The following is a 24,415-nucleotide window of genomic DNA, read 5'->3' as shown; positions in this document are numbered from 1 at the left end:
TGGGGCAATACACAGTTGTAGATGCACTCATCCATCATAAGATAGTCGCATTAGAGGTCGCGCAACAGCTTCCCAGGGAGAGTTAGAGCTAGTTGATAGGCCACACTCAATTGTCAGCGACAAGGTACCCAATCTTCATTAGCTACTTCTGGGAGGAGCTCTTTATACAAGGGGATGCAATTTAATATAAGTACAGTTTTCCACCGCATCCATTACTATTCCATACTTTATGATCTTTAGGCATTCTAGTCATTGACTCCTCACGTCGCTACGGGTGTTTCTAGGACCGACCAGCGCCTCACCTGCACAGGTACCTACGTAGTGTAGTATTGGTTTGTTAGGATGAATTGGATTGTCTAACCTCTCACTCGGAAGTCAGAATTTCGCTACGATAAGTACTCCATATTGCCATTGGAAGTTCGATTTAGCATGAACACGTGGTGTTAGTCTTATTGTCATGCGTCAAGTGCATATCTCATGCACTGCAAGTTTAAAAGAAACTTTAAACCCTACACTTATGTGGCATATCCTTATTAGAAGAGAAAAGTTTTACCACCTCGGTACTTCCACTGTCTACCGAGCCAACGCCCGTTATGGCCGAGCCAACGAAGATCTCCTTTGGTCTCGTTCCCATTCTTTGTTTGAACCGACCTAGATGTGTCTTGCTTAGCCACATATTTCAACAAACTCGACGACAGCACGCCGTAATTCATGCTTACCTTAAAGAGCCTATATATAGAAATCATTTGCTTCTATCTAAAGTACGCGAACACTGTTTTTCCCTTGAATACAACTCGGATTCTTCCTCACTTGGGCTTCGGAGTGTTTTCTCTTGCAAGTCTTCTGCTCAACAAAATTCAGCTAATCCTCAAGGTCATCATTCCATCCAAGCCGAGCTCGTAAGCTTGGTAATTTTTGTGATCAAACATTTATCTTCGGTTAAATCGAACCCGATCCAAGTCGAGGTCGAAGCCTGTGTTAAAGCCAGGTCCGTCGCATTTTATCTTTCGGTTAAATCGAACCCGATCCAAGTCATGGTCGAAGCCTGTGTTATAGCCAGGTCCATTGCATTATCATTCGGTTAAATCGAACCCGATCCAAGTCGAGGTCGAAGCCTATTGTTAAAGCCAGGTCCGTTACATTATATCATTCGGTTAAATCGAACCCGATTCAAGTCGAGGTCGAAGCCTGTTGTTAAAGCCAGGTCCGTTACATTATATCTTTCGGTTAAATCGAACCCGATCCAAGTCGAGGTCGAAGCCTGTTGTTAAAGCCAGGTCCGTTGCATTTTATCATTTGGTTAAATTGAACCCGATAAAAGTCGAGGTCGAAGCCTGTGTTATAGCCAGGTCCATTGCATTATCATCCGGTTAAATCAAACCCGATCCAAGTCGAGGTCGAAGCCTGTTGTTAAAGCCAGGTTCGTTGCATTTTATCATTTGGTTAAATCGAACCCGATCCAAGTCAAGGTCGAAGCCTGTGTTATAGCTAGGTCCATTGCATTATCATCCGGTTAAATCGAACCCGATCCAAGTCGAGGTCGAAGCCTGTTGTTAAAGCCAGGTCCATTGCATTATCATTTGGTTAAATCGAACCCGATCCAAGTTGAGGTCGAAGCCTGTTGTTAAAGCCATGTCAGTTACATTTCATCTCCGGTTAAATCGAACCCGATCCAAGTCGAGGTCAAAGCCTGTTGTTAAAGCCAGGTCCGTTGCATTTTATCAGTCGGTTAAATTGAACCCGATCTAAGTCGAGGTCGAAGCCTGTGTTATAGCCAGGTCCATTGCTTTATCATTCGGTTAAATCAAACCTGATCCAAGTCGAGATCGAAGCCTGTTGTTAAAGCCAGGTCCTTTGCATTTTCTCTTTCGGTTAAATCGAACCCGATCTAGATCGAGGTCGAAGCCTGTGTCAAGTACAGGTCCTTTTGCATGTTGAGATCCCGTCTAGTGTCAAGTTGGTCCATCTCTATCTTGTCTTGTCTGAATAAAATTTTCGCCATCCCAAATACTTTGTCTTTTGCCTTTGTCTACCCGTTTAGTTCTGCAAGGATACACAAAGGAGGGCAAGCTGTAGACACCGTATTTGGTCCGGTTTATTTTTAATTTTTATTAAAAAAATAACATAAGTTTACTTTATTATAAGTTTTAATTAAATTAAATTTAACCAAAAAAATAAATTTTGTTTTAAAAAGAATTTGATTTGATTTGATTTTTTTACTTTTATTTTATAAATTAGGTTTTTAATTTAAATGATTGCTTTTAATAACAATTTTTTTCCTCATTGATTTTTTCCAATCAAAGCCACGTATGTGGCCTCTTCTCCCTTTCATTCCCTTCTTTTTCTCGAACTCTCCCTTCTTTTTCTCTAACTCTCTTTTACCCTCTCCATATTACCGTTGCCATCTGCATGTATTTAAGAAAGTCTGGGGGAAACACAAGAGGACACGCAGGGATATAGAGAGACCAGTAGGTATATAGAGAGTAAGCACAGAGGAGTGCAGAAAAGAGTAGAACAAAAGAGTTTTTTTTTTTTTTTTCTCAGTCATCTCTATGCTTCTCCCTTTCTTTTTCACTTATTCTCTCTCTACAAATCACCATTTTCTCCTACGTTGGTAAGCAATGTGAGTAAATTGTGTTTGTGTTTTTATAATCACTGCTTTCATTGTGATTTCAATTGCTTTTGGAACCTTTTTTCCTATTATTTAAGGTTGTTTTTCATTGTTGATTTTTGAAGGTTTATGATCTGTGTTTTGTTATAAATGGCAGTTTTTGGAGCTAATTTAGAGGTTGTATTTTGTTAAAAATTCCATATTTTGAGTATAGATTTTTTTGGCAATTTTTATTTAAGATTGGTAGATTTTTCTTTTGTTCTTTTTTAAATTGGTAGATTTTGAATTTAATTTACCGTTTATGTTTTTTTTTATTTTATAATTAAAATAAAAAGATTGTGTTTAATAGCCGTTAAAATTTTAAAGAGAATAAACCTTTCAAAATCAATGTTTTAAATAAATAGAATTTATTTTAAAATTAATGATTTTTTTTAGGTAAATAAAGAAAGCTTGAAAAGACAAGTTTTCTTTTTTAAATAATTTTTTAAAAAAGTGTAAAAGTAAAAAAAAAAAAAATTCTCTTCCTTCTTCAAGTCTGACTTTTTCTTTTTCTCCTAACATCGAGTTTCTTTTTAATTATCTTCTGCAGAGATTTAAAGGGAGGAAATAAAAAATAGGATTTCAAGAAGATCTTTTAGTTTTTATAAATAGTTATCTTTTGAAAAAGAATCTTAACAAAATATCAGTTTTAACAAATAAATTTTGTTTAAAGTAAATTTTACTTTATTTTGAAATAATTTTTTTTCTTTTAAAGAATCTCTTTAATTTCGAAATAAATAAAAAGTTGTTTTTAAACAAAATTCGTAAGTTTTTTTTTTAGTTTTAAAAAATAAGTTAAAAGCTTTGATTTTGTAAAAGTGTACAATGTTTGCATCTTATGGTGTTGGTATAGTGGTAAGATGCTTGGGTTATAATATATATTACCCTCGTTTAGAGTTTTTTTTTTTAAACAAAATTCAAAAAATACAAACTTTGTATTTTAAAAGGGGTCATAGCTTATATTCCAATGTGTTCGCACATTGGTGAGATATTTAAATGTCAACGCTTAAGTTACGAGCTCAAGTCTCAATGTGCCTTGAAATAAAATCTTTTTGTTATTATTTTTTTGTACTAAATAATTATTTTGAAAACTTCAATGACGGGAATTGGAACCCTCCAATTTACTCGAGGTGCTTAATTTTTCTAATGGCCTTCGTGTCACTCATACATATTAATTCATATCTTATAACAAGGTGTGAATCAATATAACATGGGACATTTCGATCAAAACAAAAATATTTTTTTTTCTTGGACCAAATAAAATAATAGGATAATTTTTGACAAAATGTGGTACTGTTTTCGAACGGGTGTCGTAGGGTGCTAACACCTTCCCTACACTCAGTCGACTCCCGAACCAACAATCTGTTTTCGCAGACCTTGTTTTTTTTTAGGTAACCAATCACACCTCGTAGATGATTGGTGGCGACTCCAAACCCTTATCTCGAAAGAGACCCTTCAGGGGATGACGTCGGCTGCTCCGCATCGCGATGGCGTTGCGACACTAATCTAAAGCTTTATCAGAAGTACAAGATCAACATGTGTCTGAACATGAAAATGTCTAAAGAAATATGAGAGAAATATAGTTTTTTTTAATTACGCGTGGGGTGGAGGATTCAAACTTACGACCTTCCGATCGAACATAAAAGCTTTTAACTCGTTGAGTCATGCTTAGGTTCACGAGAGAAATATGTTGGTAAAAGGCTAATTAAGAGTAAAAAAGTTGGTGGTTGGTGGCTTCTTTGTTGAATGGATTAAATTTTAGGTTAAAATATATGGTTTCTGTACTTTAATCTGGTCTTTATACTTTTAAAATATCTATTTTGCTTTACGTACTTTCAACTTTAGTATGCTAACATGAGCATAGCTTAATAGTCAAGACATCCTCATTCTCTTGAGGTCGAAGGTTCGATCCCTCATCCCCACATTTGTTGTACTAAAAAATTTTTGTTTTATTCTAGTATTTGTACTTTCAAAATGTTCGTTTTTGTCCCTATACTTTTTTAAAATGATAATTTTGATTCTCTAATTTTATTATTAATTTCATCTTCCTATCATAATTGCAACACAATACTATACTTAATATATTTTTTGAAATATAACCATGACTTTATATTAAAGAGTTCCGTTATGTGTCAAAATGATAGAGACAAAAATAAACATTTTGAAAGTACAACTAGAATGAACTAAAGTTAAAATATAGGAACTAAAATATGAATAAAAAACTTCTCTTTGTTGTAAAATTGAGGAACGAAACGAGGCAACATCAAGGAAATAAAATAAACAAAACAATTCAAATAATAAAGAAAATTCAAAATTCAAAATGGCATTTCCCACCAATTTTCAAACTTGATTTCCCACCAAATTTCTCCTTAATTTCTCACCAACTCTCACTAACAATGAGCACTACATTGACCTTATTTATAGGTCATGGATAAGCATGTGGTGTGATTTATATGACACTAATAATGTCTAAAATTGAGACACATGGGGCATTAGGGTTTCAACACATGGTGCATGGATAATGGAACATATGAGGTTATGAATAAAAGACACATAGAGACATATGGAGCATGGATTTTGAGACACCTCAAAATTGGACACTAAGCAAGGGTTAGTGGGCATCTATTTAATTTAAAAATTCATAATACTCCCCCTTAGATGCCCATTGTATATATGAAATATGCCTCGTTAAAACCTTACTAGGGAAAAACCCAGTGGGAAAAAATCCTAGCGAAGGAAAAAGAGTACATATTTCATATAATCTAATAAACCCAAAATAATACAATATATTTAACTCCCCCTCATGTAAACATCACTTGAGATCTCTGAGTCGTCGTATTCCAATGTCGTGCACCAATGTTTCAAAGGGTTTTGTAGGTAATGCCTTTGTGAATATATCTGCCAAGTTATCTTTCGAACAAATTTGTTGAACAGTGATAGTACCATTCTTTTCAAGATCATGAGTATAGAAAAGTTTTGGTGAAATATGTTTTGTTCTATCTCCTTTAATATATCCTCCTTTGATTTGAGCTATACATGCTGTGTTATCTTCATAAAGTATCGTTGGAAGATTTTTACTAGATGATAGACCACATGTTTCACGAATGTGTTGAGTCATTGATCTTAACCATACACATTCTGGACTAGCCTCATGAATTGCAAGAATTTCAGCATGATTTGAGGAGGTGGCTGTTATGGTTTGTTTTACTGATCGCCATGATATAGCAGTTCCTCCACATGTGAACAAATAACCAGTTTGAAATCTAGCTTTGTGTGGATCAGATAAATATCCAGAATCTGTGTATCCAACTAGATCGAAATTTGATTTGTTTGAATAAAACAAACTCATATCAGTCGTTCCTCGAAGATAGCGAAATATATGCTTAATCCCATTCCAATGTCTTTTGGTAGGATAAGCATTATATCTAGCTAATAAATTAACCGAAAATGTTATATCTGGTCTTGTGTTATTAGCCAGATACATAAGTGCACCAATTGTACTAAGATATGGTACTTCAGGACCAAGAAGTTCTTCATTATCTTCTCGAGGTCTAAATATATCTTTTTTCACATCAAGTGAGCGAACTTCCATTGGAATATTTAATGGGTGCGCTTTATCCATATAAAATCTTTTCAAAATTTTCTCTGTATAAGTTGACTGATGTACAAGTATCTCATATGCTAAATGCTCAATTTGTAGGCCAAGACAAATTTTGTTTTCCCGAAATCTTTCATCTCAAATTCTTTCTTAAGATACTCTATTGCCTTTGAAAGTTCTTCAGGAGTTTCAATTAGATTCAAATCATCAACATATACAGTTATAATGGCAAATCCCGACTGTGATTTCTTTATAAAAACACAAGGACATATTGGATTATTCTTATATCCTTCTTTCAACAAATATCCACTTAGACGATTGTACCACATTCGTCCTGATTGTTTTAATCCATATAATGATCTCTGTAACTTTATGGAATACAATTCCCGAGCATTAGAATTGGGTACTTTAAATCCTTAAGGAATTTTCATATAAATATCATTATCAAGAGATCCATATAAATATTGCTGTGACTACATCCATAAGATGCATGTCAAGACTTTCAAACACAGTCATGCCAATTAAATATCTCAGTGTAATTGCATCCACCACAGGAGAATATGTGTCCGTCCTCATAATCAATACCGGGTCTTTGTGAAAAACCTTGTGCAACCAATCTTGCTTTATATCTTGTGATCTCATTGTTTTAATTTCTTTTTCTTACGAATACCCATTTGTATCCCACAGGCTTAACATTCTCTGGTGTTCGGAATACTGGTAAAAAAAACTTGACGTTTTGAAAGTGAGTTAAGTTCTGCCTGGATTGCTTCTTTCCATTTAAGCCAATCTTTTCTCTGTTGACATTCTTTCATAGATTTTGGTTCACAATCGTCACTTTCAGATAAAATGTCAATAGCAACATTATAAGCAAAAATGTCATCAATAACTACATTAGTTCGGTTCCATAACGTAATTCATTGAAATCTCATTATTATCTTCAGGTACTTGACTTTCCTCAATATCTTTATGAGTTGTCATGTTTAGGATTTCTTCTGGAATATCCTCATTCTCAATTGTGTCATTTTGATTATTGACTATTTTTCTTTTCCGAGAATTTTTATCTTTGGAACCCATTGGTCTACCACGCTTATGGTGTGTTGCAGATTCATTAATGACAACTTTCTGCATTGGGATATCAATTTTCGATAGAACATTCGCAGCTGATATATGTGACTTGGTCACTTTCTTGGCATCAATAAATGCATCTGGTAATTGATTTGCTATATTTTGCAAATGAATTATTTTCTAAACTTCAAGTTCACATTGATCTGACGGGGATCGAAATGAGACAATAACGATGCATTCCATGTAATTTCTTTTTCCAACTTTATTATTCCTCCCCCTCATGTTGGAAAATTTGTCGCATTAAAATGACAATCAGCAAATCGTGCAGTAAATACATCACCCGTCAAGGGTTCAAGATATTTAATAATTGATGGGGAATCAAATCCAACATATATTCCTAGCCTCCTTTGAGGATCCATCTTAGTACGTTGTACTGGTGGAGCAATTGGAAAATATACTGCACATCCAAAAGTTCTCAGATGGGAAATATTTGGCTCTTGGCCATAAGCTAATTGTAACGGGGAATATTTATGATAAGATGTTGGTTTAATGCGTACGAGCGACGCTGCATGTAAAATAGCATGTCCTCATACAGATGTAGGAAGCTTAGCTCTCATAAGTAATGGTCTAGCAATTAACTGCAATCGTTTTATGAATGATTCTGCTAAACCATTTTGTGTATGAACATAAGCTACAAGATGTTCAACATTTATCCCAATTGCCATACAGTAATTATTAAATGATTAGGATGTAAATTCACTAGCATTATCAAAACGAATACTTTTAATTGTATAATCAGGAAATTGTGCTCGTAACTTTATTATTTGAGCAAGTAGTCTTGCAAATGCAAGGTTTCGACTTGATAATAAGCATACATGTGACCATCTACTTGATGCGTCTATTAACACCATAAAATATCTGAAAGGACCGCTTGGTGGATTAATAGGTCCACATATATCACCATGAATTCGTTCTAAAAATGTAAGTGATTCAGTCCCTACTTTAAATGGTGATGGTCTAATGATCAATTTGTCTTGAGAGCAAGCATCACATGATAATTCATTAGATTGAAGAATCTTTTGGTTCTTTAATGGATGTCTATGTGAATTTTCAATGATTCTTTTCATCATTATGGACCCAGGATGACCTAATCGGTCATGCCAAATGGTAAATATATCTGGATTTATGAACTTCAAGTTCGTAGTTGCATATGTTTCCATTACTCGTATATGAGTATAATATAATCCAGAAGATAAAGCAGACAACTTTTCAAATATACGTTTGTTATGTGAGACAATAGATATAATATAGAGATATTCTATATTATTCTTGTTATCAGTCTCAATATGATAACCATTGCAACGTATATCTTTAAAACTCAGTAGATTTCTCTTTGATTGACTAGAGAACAATGCATTGTCAATAGTAAATTTTGTTCCTCTAGGCAAAATTATGTCTGCTTTTCCAAAACCTTCAATCAAGTTTGCAGAACCTGATATAGTATTGACTTTTGCTTTCAGCATTGTCAATTTAGAAAAATATTGTCTACTTTTCAGTATTGTGTGCGTAGTTGCACTGTCTGCCAGACATAGATCACCATTGCTCATTTTCAAGTCATCCAATATATGAAAACTGTCCATGCTTCTTCATTAAACAAAATAATTACAAGAAGAAGGAAGAAGAAGAAAAAAAAAGTTGAAATACAAAACATACAGAAAAGATATAAAAAAAACATTAGTTTTGAATATTCTCAAAATCAAAAGAAGCACTTGCTATTTTATCCATTGTGCTCAATGTGCCAATTTGTTCTCTAGGAGATTCAAGAAAGTCAGCCACATCCAAACTTATAATATTGGCAGCGTCAAAGATATTACCATCCTGGTAGGCAAGATTTGCTTCCACATTATTTCCTTTTTCTTTCAAGGAAGCTTGATAAAGATCCACTAAGTGTTTCGATGTACGACAAATATGTGCCCAATGCCCAGTCATACCGCATCGGAAGCACTTATTTTCAACACTTATGGAATTCTGATCTTGTGAAGCTTTTCCTTTATGATCAACATTTTGTGTGGTTCTTTTAAAATTTGGACGATTATAACGCCCACCACGAAATGAAAAATTATTTCTTCCTCTGCCACGGTCACGCCCTCGACCTTGACCACGATTATTGAAATTTACAGCATTCGCCTCTGGGAATGGCATTGCTCCCGTTGGTCGAGATTCATGATTTTTCATCAATAGCTCATTATTTTGCTCAGCAACCAGAAGCCATGATATGAGCTCAGAATATTTCTTAAAACCTTTCTCTCGATATTGTTGTTGCAAGAGTATATTCGAGACATGAAAGGTTGAGTATGTCTTTTCTAGCATATCACTATCAGTAATTTTTTCTCCACATAACTTCAATTTCGAACTGATTTTGAATAGTGAAGAATTATAATCACTTATTGATTTGAAGTCTTGGAGCCTCAAATGCATCCATTCATAACGAGCTTTAGGAAGAATAACTGTTTTTTGATGATCATATCTTTCTTTCAAATTTTGCCACAAGGCAAGGGAGTCTTTTATTGTCAGATACTCCATTTTCAACCCCTCGTGAAGATGGTGAAAAAGGAAAATCATGGCTTTTGCCTTTTCCTGACTTGTGGTTGTATTTTTTTCTTTGATGGTTTCTCCCAGGTTCATGGCATCAAGATGGATTTCAGCATCTAGTACCCATGACAAATAATTATTGCCATTGATATCAAGAGCGGCAAATTCTAATTTGGTCAAATTTGTCATGGTGACACTATCACAAAAAAAATACTCAAATTAGGGATTTAGCATATGAAAACAACATATTACTTGAAAAATAAAAATTAAATTACCTACCTTCGGAACCTACCTTCAACAGGAGAAATGACAGAGACTCGTGTTGATAACGTGTTGTAAAATTGAGGAACGAAACGAGGCAACATCGGAGAAATAAAATAAACAAAACAATTCAAATAATAAAGAAAATTCAAAATGACATTTCCCACCAATTTTCAAACTTGATTTCTCACCAAATTTCTCACTAATTTCTCAACACTAATTTCTCACCAACTCTCACTAACAATGAGCACCACATTGACCTTATTTATAGGCCATGGATAAGCATGTGGTGTGATTTATATGACACTAATAATGTCTAAAATTGAAACACATGGGGCATTAGGGTTTCAACACATGGTATAATGGAACATATGAGGTTATGAATAAAAGACACATAGAGACATATGGACCATGGATTTTGAGACACCTCAAAATTGGACACTAAGCAAGGATTAGTGGGCATCTATTTAATTTAAAAATTCATAATACTCTTTTTTATGTGACCGATCTCTAAAATTTTACCAAACCACTAAATATCACGTCACCTATATTTATGAGGCAAATTTTAATATTTGGTTAACGTGAACAGTACAAAAACGATAGAATTAAATTATCAAATTGATTTTTTTTTGAGACATGAATCAATTTGATTTTTAACAATAGAAATAATTAATTGAAAAAAAAATCAAAATATTAGAGACTAAATTGTATATTTAGCCTAAAATATAATATATTATATGTATAATTTTTTTCTTCTCTTATTAATACACAAACAATATCCTCCACAGATTCGACAATTTAATAAATGTTTTGCAATTTTGAGAAAAAAGGGTTAAACTTTTCTCTTATTTTTTTATCCAATCAGTAAAATACACAAACAATATCCTCCACAGATTGAATAATTAATTTAATAAATATTTTACAATTTGACAAAACAAAAAAAATGTTAAATTTATACAATCTTCGGATGGGGGTCGGATTGCGCAGCATTTTACAGGACAGAGCAGGCTATTACAGTAGCCAGCCATGGACGCGAAAAGCTCCTCCTTGGCTTCTTCAGGTTATTTTTTCTTTCTAAGATTAAGTTTGTGCATGTAAATGTATTTGGTTGATGTTTCTTCGCTACTTCACCATTCGATTCTTCTCAGATTTTGGCATTTTTGCTTCAGTAGTTGCTTTCAATTTCTCCTTCCCGTTTCGCTCTGCAACTTCTGGGCTGCAATTTGTTTCTCGGTTCTTTAACTTGTGCATGGCTTTTGTTCTGTTGAGAAATGTTGATATTATGTTGAGCAGTTGTGTCGGAATTTGGTCTGGGTTTCTGGTTGAGCTTTTGCTTTTGCTTTGCTGCATTAGTTTGTCTGGTATGTAGGTTTATGACTTCTTTTATGAAATGTGAGGCTTTTGAGTTAGCAATATGTTGGGATGCAAACATTGGATCACATCAGTTAGAAATAGGAAGATTTGGGTGTGTGTATAAGTATAATATTTCAATTAGTATTAGTTTCTTTTGGGTTGAGTTTAGAAGTAAATTGAAGCCTTTAAGGGCTGGTATTTCAAAGGCAAAGCTCTTGTTTTGTGGAACTTATGGCTGGAAGCCTGGAGAGAAACAAGAGAATGTTGAAGATAGATCTACTTCTTTTTTTATTTATTTATTTTTTTGTAACGATGTACAGCTCTTTGGGAGTTAGGCTGTTGATCTCTTTTGTTTTCAATCTGTTGGGAGGGATTCACTGGTAGTTTTTTGTTTAATCTTTTGAGTGTTCAGTCACTCCCCCTAATGCCTCATTGCTCACCTTGCTCTAGAAGGTAAAATTTTTGAAGAAGACCAAGTTCTTTGCTGGGCAAGTTTAGCGTGGAAAAGTTAATACCATGGACTGTATTTAGAGACGTTCTTCTTTTTTGTTGAGTCCAGTGGTATGTCCTTTGCAAAAATACTTCGGAGGACCTTGACCATATTCTGTGGAGTTGTCAGTTTGTGCAGTTTATTTAGGGTTGGTTCTTGGAGGATTTTTGGGTCTCTTTGGCAGGTAATAGGGATCGTAGGGCAACGATGGAGGAGGTATTGTTGTTTCCCCCTTTTCGGGATGGAGGAATCCTGTTATGACATATTTGTTTTTTTTGCTATTTTGTTGGGTATTTGGATTGAGAGGAATAGTAGAATGTTTAGGGGGGTTGAGAGGTCTTGGGAGGAAATTTGGGAGCTTGGTAGATTTAATACCTCTTTGTGGGTGTCGGTTTCTAAGGCCTTTCGTAATTACTAGTTAGGTGTAATTCTTTTAGATGGGTTTGTTTTTTGTATGTTCTTGAATATTCTTTCATTTATTCTCAATGAAACCTGCTCGGTTTCTGATAAAAGAAAAAAAAGTCTTTTTTGTTTTCAATATATTTCTCAAGTTTCTTACCCAAAAAAAAAAAAAAAAGTTTAGAAGTAAGTTTTCCATTGTAGATGTAAATATGGGACCATTGTCCCAACAACAATTTCTAATGTGCACTTAGCTTACATTGTCCTTTTTTGGGCTACTTTCTTTTGGAGTTAGCATTTATTGCAAATATTCTGAATTCACATTTTTTAAGGCTAATAAAGATTTTATTCTATTTTATTTGTTTTTTTTGGGTCAAACAACATATGGAAGATGACTTCATTTTTCCTTTGTTTTTACCTTCTTATGTGATTGTCGTGTATTCTGAAATCCAAATATTGGTTTCCTCGTCGCTTACTTGTTGATTAATTGTAAAACAAAGCAAGATAAGAGACCCAGCCTCTAATGGTGAGAAGGCCATTGAATTATTGGGTCATTGCATTAACTAGACTTCTTTGAGATGTAGTTAACTTGAAAACTGATTTGGATCTAAATAATCTCCCATTGTCTTGTATCAACCTGTTTACAGCTTCATTCATTTTTTCTTAATATTTTAGTGAATGATTTTTCTTTTAGATATTAGATTATCATCACAACATGATTCATCTGCAAGCAAGCTTTGGATTATAGTTTATCATTGATCAGACTATTTTTTTCTTCCTATGGTGATATTAGAGTTTTCTATTCTTAATATTTTCAAGTGATAGGATCTTATCAGGAATTAAATAATGCACATAAGTTTCTCCATTTAGGCCTTTAACTCGCTTTTACACCTCTGCAGTAACTATTTTCTGCTATAAGGTATGTTGAATTTTCGGAGCATGTTTTTCTTTTTATAGATGCATCTGGTAGGAAGTTGAAATTACCTGCAGTTGATTCAAGAAAAGTATTTGCATCCGTCAGCATGAAGGAAGAAAAGCCATTTGATTTTCTGCGTACTGTATTTGGTAAGTTAGAACTTCTCTTTCTGAAGGAAATTTGTGTTATAAAATTGAGTGTAGGTTGAACATGGTCTCATAGTCAATTTCTTCTATTTTTCTATTTGTTATTTTTTTTCTTATCAAGTGTAATGCTTTAAAATTTTGAATCTATTAGTATGATGATTTTGTTGAAAAAATTAATATTTTTAATTTGAAGCATGTAATTTTACAAGATTTAAAGTAGGGAACAACGAGAAGAAAGTTATGTCGAATTGCCTTGAAGTCAGATGAAAGTGTTGATTAAGATGACTTGTAAAATCCCGTTTTCTTGCTGAATTGTGCTATATTGTACTCATGCCTCATGGAATATGAAAAATTATTAATTTAGACCCTCATTATTACTTTATCTGTCTTGGTATTTGACCAAACTCAAATAAGTCTTATTTTGAGCAATGATATGGATGGTGCGTCCAGTTTTTACTAGTTCTCCTCACATAGCAGAGAAACTAATTAGAGTTTTTTATTTTTATTTTTGTATACAAGTGGGGGTGGGGAGTTTCGAACTCATGACCTCTTGGTTAGAGGTAGTTGCCAATTACCGTTGAGCTAAGCTCACATAACAGAGTCACTAGTTAGAGTGTTGGAATTAATTTTTAATACTGTGTAATTTTAACACACTTGAACATTTCTGATTTCTGTTGTAGGATTAGTTTCAGAAAGTAAAATCTGATAATTTGCTTACTTAGAATCCTATAATAGAAGAGACACTATGATGAGAATGAAAATGAGGATGATGCTTGGCAACACATTAGGGATAGCAGATGGGCTTGTGCTCTACAAGCCAGAGTAATTGCTGAGTGATAGCAGATCTTTAACACATGCAGTTTCAGATTTGTTAATAAAATTTGTGAATTTTGCAGAGGGTGTCATAGCAGGAGGTACAGCGGGTGTGGTTGTTGAGACAGCTTTATACCCCATTGATACAATAAAGACACGGCTACAGGCATGCAACCTTACAAAATAGATATGCAATGATTCAACGGATGTGCAATAGGGATTATAAAGTCATATCAGATAGATAGTTACTTGCTTTCAAGCATTATTTCTAAAACAAATAATAAACAAATAAACGAATTCTGACTTTTAAGATAGTTGCAGGCACGAGAATAGTCACAGATAAGGCTATTTCTTTAGAGTTTTTTTTTTTTACCTTTTTTTATTATTTTTTTTGTTTTTATCATATTGTATAGTTCATGGCCTCAAACTGGAGTGTCCATCACAAGTTGTTTTAGAACTACAATACTTTCACTATTAATTTTGATTTGAGGGCTTTTGTTTGATTCTTCCTTTTCAGAGTTGGGACACCATCTTTTAGGCTTTTTTGTTTGGCTGTAACCTTTCTAGGAATGAATTCCTCGCCAATCTCTGAATGAAAATTTCACCAATACTCTATGGCACAAGAGATTTGAACCTCTTCTGTTTGTTCTTTTGGCTTGTTTTCCTTTTCCTTTTCTGTTTGTTTGTATATTATTATTGTTGTTGTTATTTAATTATTTTGAGATGGTGAAGGTGTGGATAAATCTATGATATTGATTGCGTGGGCATTTAGATCTAGGTCAAACGGAAATTGTCCTTGGTTGATGATAATTTTATTTTTTGTATCATAATCTTTTAGAATAGCTGCTGATTTTTCCCCCTGGAATTTTATTACAGGCTGTGCGTGGAGGAGGACAGATAGTATTGAAGGGGCTTTACGCTGGTTTGGGTGGAAATATTGCTGGTGTGTTGCCGTAAGTACCTTCTAGAGGGTATTAGTTCCAAGTATCTTCTAAGATTTTAAGCTATGAGTTATTATTATAGAATTCACATCATTGTTACGACTTACATTTTATGTTAATGATTCAGCAACCAAGATGATAATTCTTCATTTGGGAACAACAAACAATCACTTTTACTCCTTGGGCACGTTTCATTTGTGTCTTTAGATTTTCATCACCACCACAGATCATTTTCAGTATCATGCGAATTTCTAGTCCAATAAGTGTACTGTGGATATCAGGACTCAGCGGGTGATACCGTTATGTTTTTTTTTTTTAAAATCCCTGACCAGCTATTACACCATGTCTTCGGGTTTCAAAAACTTTTCATCTCCTTAGTGCTTTTTATCTTAAATATATCTTAAAATCTTGTGTGTGTGTGTTTAAGATTGAAAATAGTAAGGGCCAGGAAAGAAAATGAAATTGCTTAAATTTTGTTGATTTGTGAGCTACTGCTTCTTGGATCTGGGTTGCCATACGAGAAGCTTTGAATGAACACCTGTACACACAATGAACTATGCACATCGGTGTGGTGCTAAGCCTAACACAATCTAATTTTTAAGTCAAACAATGGGTTAAGTCGAGACTAGCAATCGGGGACTATTTTTTTGTAAATTTCCTTCATCAATAAAATCATTGTTTCATATAAAAAGAAGTTGCAAAAAACAATAAAGTAGGGTTGTGTCACATACCTCAGGCACAGGATCTCTCTTCCTTTTTATACATGAAGTCACCTTGAGCGGTAGACAAGATTGCCCTTGATTTTTGGCTTTGACCGCCTATCAAAGTGATTATAATATGTTAGGGCCAGCTATTAGGTGGTGTAATCACCTTGACTTGGCTGGGGCGGACTGATTCTACTGGGTAGGGTCTGGATGCCAATGTACCCAACCCAAAAAAAAAAGAGAAAAAAACCTCAGGTAATCTAAATTAAGACCATATGAAAAGTTTCGCGATTCTGAATTTGATGGTCGAGGAACACACTGACAAGACTCTTAGGAGTGGGTTGACTCGTTTCGCCACCCACAATCCAGAGAGTGGGAGCCACTGTTATGGGCATAATTATCGTATGAGATTCACTCAACTAGGCCCAACTCGATCAAGACCCGACCTGACCAAGACTGACTCGACCCAGTTGAGCCGATTAGCCCAAGTCGAGCCAAGGTGATTAGACCACCTAAGAGCCGACCCTAATATATTAGAATCACCTTGATTATGAGATCAGTGTCGAAAATCAAGGGTGATTTGATATTGTCTAAGGCCCAAGATGGTTCCCTCTACAAATACGAGGAATGTGCGAGGTATGTGACACAACCTTACTTTCTTACCACGCTCAACTTAACTAATGTATGACTTAGGCATTGGAGTGTGTTGGGCTTAGCACCACACCAGTGTTATTGTGTGTGCAGGTATTCGTTTGGAGCTTCTCGTATTTCAACCCGGATCCCAATCCTACATTAATACCTTCTTTCTTTTCTGAAGAGTTCCATAAGAAAGCATTTATACATTCACTGTTATTCACCTAGTGTTGTCAGAAAAAATTTGCAGGATAATATTGGAAACATATGATTATACTTTCTTTTCCTGGCTACACCTGATGGCTTGAACGGGTTTATCAATTTTCATACAACGCCACGCCCTTAAAAAGTTTTTGGTATTTTAATTTCTTGGTGCTTGGGTTTAGTTATTAAATAATTATTCTCTGTGTGCAGGGCTTCTGCTGTATTTGTTGGCGTGTACGAACCTACCAAGCAGAAATTGCTTAGGACTTTTCCTGAAAACCTCAGTGCAATAGCTCATTTTGTAAGGGCCAACAATATCCTACAATTGACATGATTTATTTAACTAGGCAACACGTCAAACTGAATAGTCTTGTTAGGTTATTATTTCACGCTGTAGTTCTTAGTAGTGCAGAACAACAGAATTTCAACTACTTTTGTTTTGGTGAACGATCTCATATGTTATAAGTTTTATGTCAGACATCCCATGGAATTCTCTCTGGGTTAGACATAGTTAATCTTTTTCCTGTTCGGCTGTTCCTGTAATTGATCTAAATCTTCTTTTACATCACCACTGAAATGAGGATGATGTTCCTTTTACTATAGTCTTCTACTTGATTACTTAATTATAGGTCTTACACTTGCAAAAATAATTTAGTTTTAGTTGCTTCATATTGCAGATGGCTGGTGCAGTAGGAGGTATTGCTGCTTCCCTTATTCGCGTTCCAACGGAGGTAAATAAAATGCACGCGCATGCAAATATATTTCCATCGATTTTTTTTATTGACCAAAATTTGTTACTTAGGTTGTTAAACAACGGATGCAAACTGGACAATTTGCATCAGCCCCAGATGCGGTCCGCCTAATTGCAGCAAAAGAAGGTTTTAAAGGACTCTATGCAGTGTGTAACCATCCTCTTTTCTCTATAACGACTTTAGACGTTTCTAACGTGTTCATATTTATTTATTAATTTCAATTGGAAATGTAAACTTCATAAATGAAGAGTAGATACTGAAGAATTGAAGGGGAATGGAGAAACAAAATTAGAAGAAGAGTTTCCATCAACTTCATAAACTAACAAACGAAGAAATTCTATTCATTCATCTAAAATTTTTACTGAAAGAAACTAAATTAAGGTTTTGTGATTGAACCAAAGAAAAAGAAGCCAAAACTCAAACCTTAGCAAATTGAGAATGAAGGGTAAAAATATCTAAAAAGTTTTAAGTCGCATTTGCACATCATTCACCAAGGAGAACTAAGTGTCTCTTCCTTTACAAGGCTATAATGGAAAGAGAACTTTGTAAGGGTGGTTCTGTTTCAAGGTCAATTTCACCAAAATTTATGTCTGATCAAGGAAATGAACTAAGAAAAGAATCTCAACCTTTGGAAGGTGTTAAGGTAACTAAGACAACTGACGATCTGGTTGATGGCAACCTTAGTTTTAACCTTTATTTACTCCTGCCTAGGACTTTTATTCCTCCCCTGCCATTATTTTATTCGAGATAAAAGATTTACTCGCTGAGGTTAATAAAGGAAAGAGGAGGGTTCCAGAAGGACGATTCACCTCTCAACCATGATATCATTAATTCAACATCACAACAAGTGAGCAGTCAAATAAACATTCAAGGATAACATTTTGTTTGATGATGAAGAATAATTCAAATTTCAATGTTAGTGTCAGTTGTGAGGATTCAGTAGAATTTTTGGAAGAGTGAGGTTTTTAATGAAGATTTATTAGAGGTTTCCTTCACAGAGGATTTTAATTTACTTTTTGTAGAGGATAACGACCAATTATCTCTTCTGAAAAATTGGATCCCTTTCTTTCTTCTTCTCGGGAGCAGCCTTTGGTAGTCGAAAAGCTTCTTGCGCTGATAATCAAAGTTTTTAAAAATATTTTGAAGGTGTAGGCATTACCCTAGTTCAATCACTGAATAGGTAGGCTTTAATTATGAGCAATAGGTTTTTGGTTGGTTCTGCTTTGCAACAGTTTTGAGGGTTGAGATCTCGTAGTTTTCTTGTCTTCTCTCGGTGGAGGGAGGTTTCAGATTCTTTACTTCTTCATTCTGGTGGTCAGTTTGGGTTAAGTGATTGTTTTGGTTTCCTCCTCAGTCAGTCCTTTTGAATTGGCAAGCTTTATTGATGAGAGTTTTTTAGCGTCTGTTCTCGGGTTTCAGTTCTCATCTATTTCATTGTATTTTGGTTTCTATGTTTTGGTTGTTTTTCTTATTCTTTTTTCGCTTCCTTTGGAAGCTTGTATTCTTGAACTTTTTTCTTCCTTTTCATATTATCAATGAAAAGTTTGTTTCTTGTTAAGAAAAAAAAAAGCCAAGCAAAGGATGTGAAGAAGAGTTGGACGTAATTCAAGGACTGGTTACTGGCAGTTTGATTTCTTGACTCTAGGTAGTTTGCTAATCTCAGAGATTGACGGGAGATCGTTCCCTACTTTCAGTTGCTTTATTCTAGAGTTCTCTTCTAATCCTAGAGTAATACTAAAAAATCTAGTTCTGAAAGGAAAACCTTCTAAAGTAAAGATTCCAGTTAGAATTCAATGAAGGAGCTGAAGAAACAAAAAGATATTAAATTGAGTTCTGCAGCAGCGGAACAAATTTGGATCTTAAATCTCTTTTTCATTGGATTTACAATCGTAAATGACTTAATTGATATTTACGTTTTATTAAATTCCATTCTTCAGTCTAAGGGTATCGGCTGAAGGTCTTTCCATTTCTTTTTGCAGATGATAAAGTGAGTAGTTTTTATACATGTGTGATACTCTAAGCCATGAGATGCAGACTAACAATGTTTGAATTTTTCATTCTAAGAAATGAGTTTCTGATTAGGTGCAATGCTCTTGAAGCCCTATGACAATGACATAGTCACATATTATAGAAACATTCTTTTTGATGGACATGTTGAATTTAGTAATGACCCTTTTCAATTTTCTGAAGTTTTTGAAAATGCTAATGAAGTTTTGCTTGTAACTTCCCTTGGTTATCACATTGTAGGGATATGGATCTTTTCTATTGAGAGATTTGCCATTCGACGCAATCCAATTTTGCATTTATGAGCAACTACGAATAGGTTACAAGTTGGCGGTAAGCTTTTGTCTGATTATGTTGTAATTAATGTTGTAATTTCACTGTACAACATTCGTTCGAGTTTTTCCATTGGAGTAACTATGGTGCATGAGTTCGAAAGTCTCACCATTTCACTGACTGCAAATGTTCCATAAAATCCCGTGGTGGCCTAAACCTCTCTCTTTCTCTAATAATTAGAAATTTAAGCAAATTATTGTCACAGATGTTATGGGTGCAGTTTATTTGTCCTTGGTTAATAAAAGGGGCCAAAAATCTAAATTGAAAATGTCAACTCTTACTTGGTGGCAGCTACTATTGATGTGACCTATTTTCCTACAGGCAAAGCGAGATTTGAATGATCCTGAAAATGCCGTTATTGGAGCTTTTGCAGGTAATACTGTCATTCACCTATGTTTTTTAATGATTATTATTATTATTTTTAAGAAACCACGCTTTCATTAAAAAGAAATTGAAAGGATACAAAGGGTAAACAAAAGTTAGACATACAAAAACTGCCCACCAAGAGGAACTCACACCTACAGAAAAAAGCTCCAATCAAAAGTATGGGATAAGAGGCTCTAATACAAAGGTATAACACCTAACGGATAATTACAAAAACCACATATGCCGAAAGGGAAGTATTAAATCTAATGACATCTTAAACCTCCTCCTAGGACCCGTCAGGCCCTGTCAAAATTCTGTTATTTAGCTCAAGGCAAATACTCCACAAAATAGGAAAGAAAACCCATCCTTTGTCACATAAGGGAGGAAATAACACCACCTATACCATTGCCCGACAGACTCTACCATGTGCCATTAGACACCAAAAGGATTTAGGAAACAGACCATGATTGATTGAGCGAACTGACAAGTCCAAAGGATATGGTCGAGGTCCTCAGTCGCATCTCTACAAAGGGAACACCACTGTGGTCCCAAAAAGAGGCTAAATTTGAATACGGTCCGGAGTATTAACTTTCCCATGCATGACTTACCAAGCAAAGAATTTGATTTTTTTTTTTTGGCATTAACCTTCCAAAGCAAAGAGAACGAGTGGGTAGTAGGGGAGGTCAAGGGAGAACATAAAAGGGTGGAAACAAGAGACACAAACAAACCCTCCCGCTAGATTTTTTTTATTATTTTATTATTATTATTTTTTTGATAAGAAACAATTTCATTGATGGATGAAATTACAAAGAAAGGGGAACCCACAATGGAGCTACAGGAAACTTCTCCAATTGGTTAACAGAAAGTTCATACTATATGAATGAAAATAGGGGGATGTTTTACACCAAGACATAGCATGAAAAGTAATGTTGTCAAAAATACTGATGAAAGGCATCTCTTTGTCTAGAAAGAGTCTGATTTCTTTCATTCCAAAAAGTCCATAGAAAGGCTCGCATGAAGTGTTTCCACATAATTCCTTTGGCTTTCTTGAATGGGTGGCCCACTAGAACAGATGTGAGAAGATCTTGGATGTCAATGGGGAGAGCTACTGTCCATTCAAAAGCTTGGAGGATCAGGTTCCAAAAATCCATGGCCAGAGAGCAAGTATGAAAAAGATGGGAGGGCGATTCCCCATCTTTTTTTGCAGAGGATGCACCACTGTGGGGACAGGACCATGAAGGGTAGTCTTCGCTGCAGTCTATCCGATGTGTTGATACCCTTATGGGCAAGTTCCCAAATGAAGAACTTGGTTCTTTTTGGGTATAGATCTTTCCAAATGGCTTTGGTAAGAGATGAGTGCATGAGAGATCTATTTGGAGCCATGTCAGTGAGAAGAGAAATGATGGAGAAGGAACCATTTCTGTCTAATGGCCAAACCCAAGAGTCCTCCCCATCAAGGAGGTGGGTGGATTCTTGTTGACTAGAAAGTGTTGCCCATTCTGTAATTTCCTCCTCTTTGAGAAAGCGCCTGTACCCAAATCCCAAAAATGGAGGTTTGAGTTCCATATCTCTTTACAGAGGCTGTTTTCCGAGGGATAGGGAGAATAGGCCAGGGAAAGCTAAAGGCATGGGGAATCAGTCAGCCAGGGTCATACCAAAAGGATGTAGAGGCCCCATTTCTAACTTTGGAAGCAATTCTGTCAAAGATAAGGCGCCTCTGTTTGTAAATATTCCTCCATGGTCCGCGAGTAATCGTTATAGACTTGGATCCCGGCTTAGTGTTGAAGGCTTCTGTGGTGTATAGACTTGGATCCCTCCCACTAGATTTGGGGACCAAAAATGAATGAGCCTCCTCCCTTGGCAAACGTTGGCATCCCTTAGTGACAAAAGTAAGGCCGACACTTCCAAAGTTTCCCTATCTGTCAAAGCACGAGATAGGCCCAAATAAATGGACGAAGAACTGGCCAAAGTCAACAAGACTGAGGCCACATAATGCAGCTCATTTAGCAAAAGAGCTCATAAACCAAACTATAGAACAAGCATCCATACAAAATGTTTTTATTCCCCAACAATGTGCACATGAACCATTGGCATTTCTTCTTCAATTAGTCATCTACTTCATTAGCATGAATGATTCATTTACTGATATTGACCTTGGTACCAGTCTCCAATTTCTGAATGATTTATTGGCTCTACAAATTACAAAATTTCATATGCTTAATTTTGATTGCATAGGGGCATTAACCGGTGCTATAACCACTCCCCTTGATGTCATTAAGACAAGATTAATGGTTCAAGTAAGATAATTTTCTTTGCTGTATATTTTGATTTTACTTTTTCTTAACAGTTGTCAATCATACAAATTTGTTTCCATTTTCATTTTTATAATGTCAGATCCAATCTAAAAGTCGTCTATTTTCTTGTATCTCATTTTTTCCGCCTGATTATATAGGGATCTGCAAACCAGTATAATGGAATTCTTGATTGTGTTCAAACGATTGTCAAGGAGGAAGGACCTAAAGCTCTTTTGAAGGTATGGCTTTTTAGAGTGACTTTGGGATGACCCTGTGCTTTTTAAGTGAAAAATGCTTTTGGAAGAAGCATTAATTGAGTTTTATGTTTCAAGTGTTTTTAGAATTTTCAAAATCACCTCTGAGCATGTAACTACACACTATGAAGATTTTGAAAAGAATTTTTAATACGCTAAAAACACTTTTCACCGTTCAAATAATTATATTAAACTTATGTTTACTCACTTTTGAACCTAAAAAGTTTGAATTATATGTAATTGTTTTTTCTCTACTCTAGTGTTTCTTGAAAATCATTGAAGAGCTTTAAATTATTAGTTTTTAATAAAACGCCGTTTTTACATCAAATACATTCCCTACTTACTTAGAGATAATGTATGAATGTATTAGTCTCATGACTGTGCCTTGTTCTTGTTTACTTAGGAAGAAAATGTGGAAGGTATTTTTTAAAATCATTTTTAAGCAAAACGCCTTTTTCGTAAGCATTTTTGGAGGAAAACTAATCAAATTCTTTATTTAAAAGCACTTCAAGTGTTTTTCTCATCTATTTTTAAAATTTCTTAAACTACTTTTGAATATCAAAAATTCTAGAAAAGGTAAAAAGTACTTTTTACCCCTTTAAAATTTTGACTAAACAATACCAATTTTAAAAAAATACTTTCAGTCCTCCACAAGTATGTCAAATACACTCTTTAAGTCCATAATCTTCTTATATGCCAATATGTTAGATCCTTTATCAGTTATGAAATATCGAGATTAAACTTTAGGGATCAAAATAAAATGGAAACGCCCTCTCTCCGTGATCTCTTTGACTTCAAAGTATAGAGGTTGTGATGTTTAGGTGACCCTAATGAGGAAAGAGCCATCTACTTGAAAATTTGTGTTCATATATTTAGTTATTGCAGGGCATTGGACCCCGAGTGCTATGGATAGGCATCGGTGGTTCTATCTTCTTCGGCGTCCTTGAAAGCACAAAGCGATTACTAGCAGAGAGGCGTCCCGCTGCTCGTGAAGACCCGAAGCAAGAGTAGCATTTTCGGAAGAGTTTGGAGGGTTCGGCCATACGATCTCGTAATGACAAATATCTAGAATTAGTATCTATGGCTAGCAAGCTTCATTTAGTTTATGTATGAGGTTATGAGAATAGCAAGGGATTAGAGAGTTGTATACTACTTGATTCTTTGTAGAAACAGTGAGTTATCACTGCAAAATAATGAATCAGTTTGCCCCAAAATGGGCTGTTTTGGTTTCTGCCTGTCTTGTAATCTACTATTCTTTTAGTGGACTTCTTATTGTGTTCAAGAAGTACTATAAAAAAGAAAGAAAAAGAGAAAAATCAACAAAACGAAAGTAATAGCTATTTACATGACTAAAATTAATAAAATTTGAAAGTATAGGAACCAAAACGAACGTTTTGAAAGTAGAGAATGTTAAGGATCCGACATTGATAAAAAGAACGTACCTTGATAGAGAAACTCAAATGAACCAAAGACGAAAGTACAAAGACCAAAATATAAGTATTTAAACCTTTTTTGTTTTTATATATCTTTTAGTTCAACATGGTGTGAGACAATTTAAGCCTTCAACCTTTAGAGAGGTAAGTAATACCCTCGATCAATTGAGTTTTTTCCGGTTCTCTTTCTGATGCATTACCTTTGTTAAATTAT

General features: G+C 34.8%; 2 protein-coding genes and 1 pseudogene across 2 annotated transcripts; 1 reads left to right on the top strand and 2 right to left on the bottom strand.

Annotated features, from left to right (window-relative positions):
* Positions 1-5,462: 5,462 nt before the first annotated feature.
* LOC148212804 (secreted RxLR effector protein 161 pseudogene) lies at positions 5,463-6,272 on the bottom strand (annotated as a pseudogene).
* A 59-nt stretch (positions 6,273-6,331) lies between these two features.
* LOC148212803 (uncharacterized) lies at positions 6,332-10,337 on the bottom strand. The gene is made up of 2 exons (XM_088120924.1): positions 9,083-10,337; positions 6,332-6,663 (listed from the first exon to the last, which is right to left on the bottom strand). The coding sequence occupies exons 1-2, from the start codon at positions 10,092-10,094 to the stop codon at positions 6,332-6,334; spliced, it is 1,344 nt and encodes a 447-aa protein (XP_087977050.1). The 5' UTR covers positions 10,095-10,337.
* A 775-nt stretch (positions 10,338-11,112) lies between these two features.
* On the top strand, positions 11,113-23,997 carry SAMC1 (S-adenosylmethionine carrier 1). The gene is made up of 12 exons (XM_022298455.2): positions 11,113-11,226; positions 13,366-13,473; positions 14,367-14,449; positions 15,160-15,236; positions 16,976-17,066; positions 17,443-17,496; positions 17,568-17,663; positions 19,765-19,854; positions 20,176-20,227; positions 22,456-22,517; positions 22,673-22,753; positions 23,654-23,997. Exons 1-12 carry the CDS (start codon positions 11,193-11,195, stop codon positions 23,777-23,779), a joined length of 954 nt encoding a protein of 317 aa, XP_022154147.1. The 5' UTR covers positions 11,113-11,192; the 3' UTR covers positions 23,780-23,997.
* Positions 23,998-24,415: the final 418 nt, after the last annotated feature.

Source organism: Momordica charantia (assembly GCF_013281855.1).
Source record: "Momordica charantia cultivar OHB3-1 chromosome 2 unlocalized genomic scaffold, Mcharantia_2.0 BLBB01000002.1, whole genome shotgun sequence".
Classification (NCBI taxonomy): Eukaryota; Viridiplantae; Streptophyta; class Magnoliopsida; order Cucurbitales; family Cucurbitaceae; genus Momordica; species Momordica charantia.
Note: the sequence above shows the minus strand (reverse complement) of the source record. Positions and strands in the feature narration are given on the sequence as shown.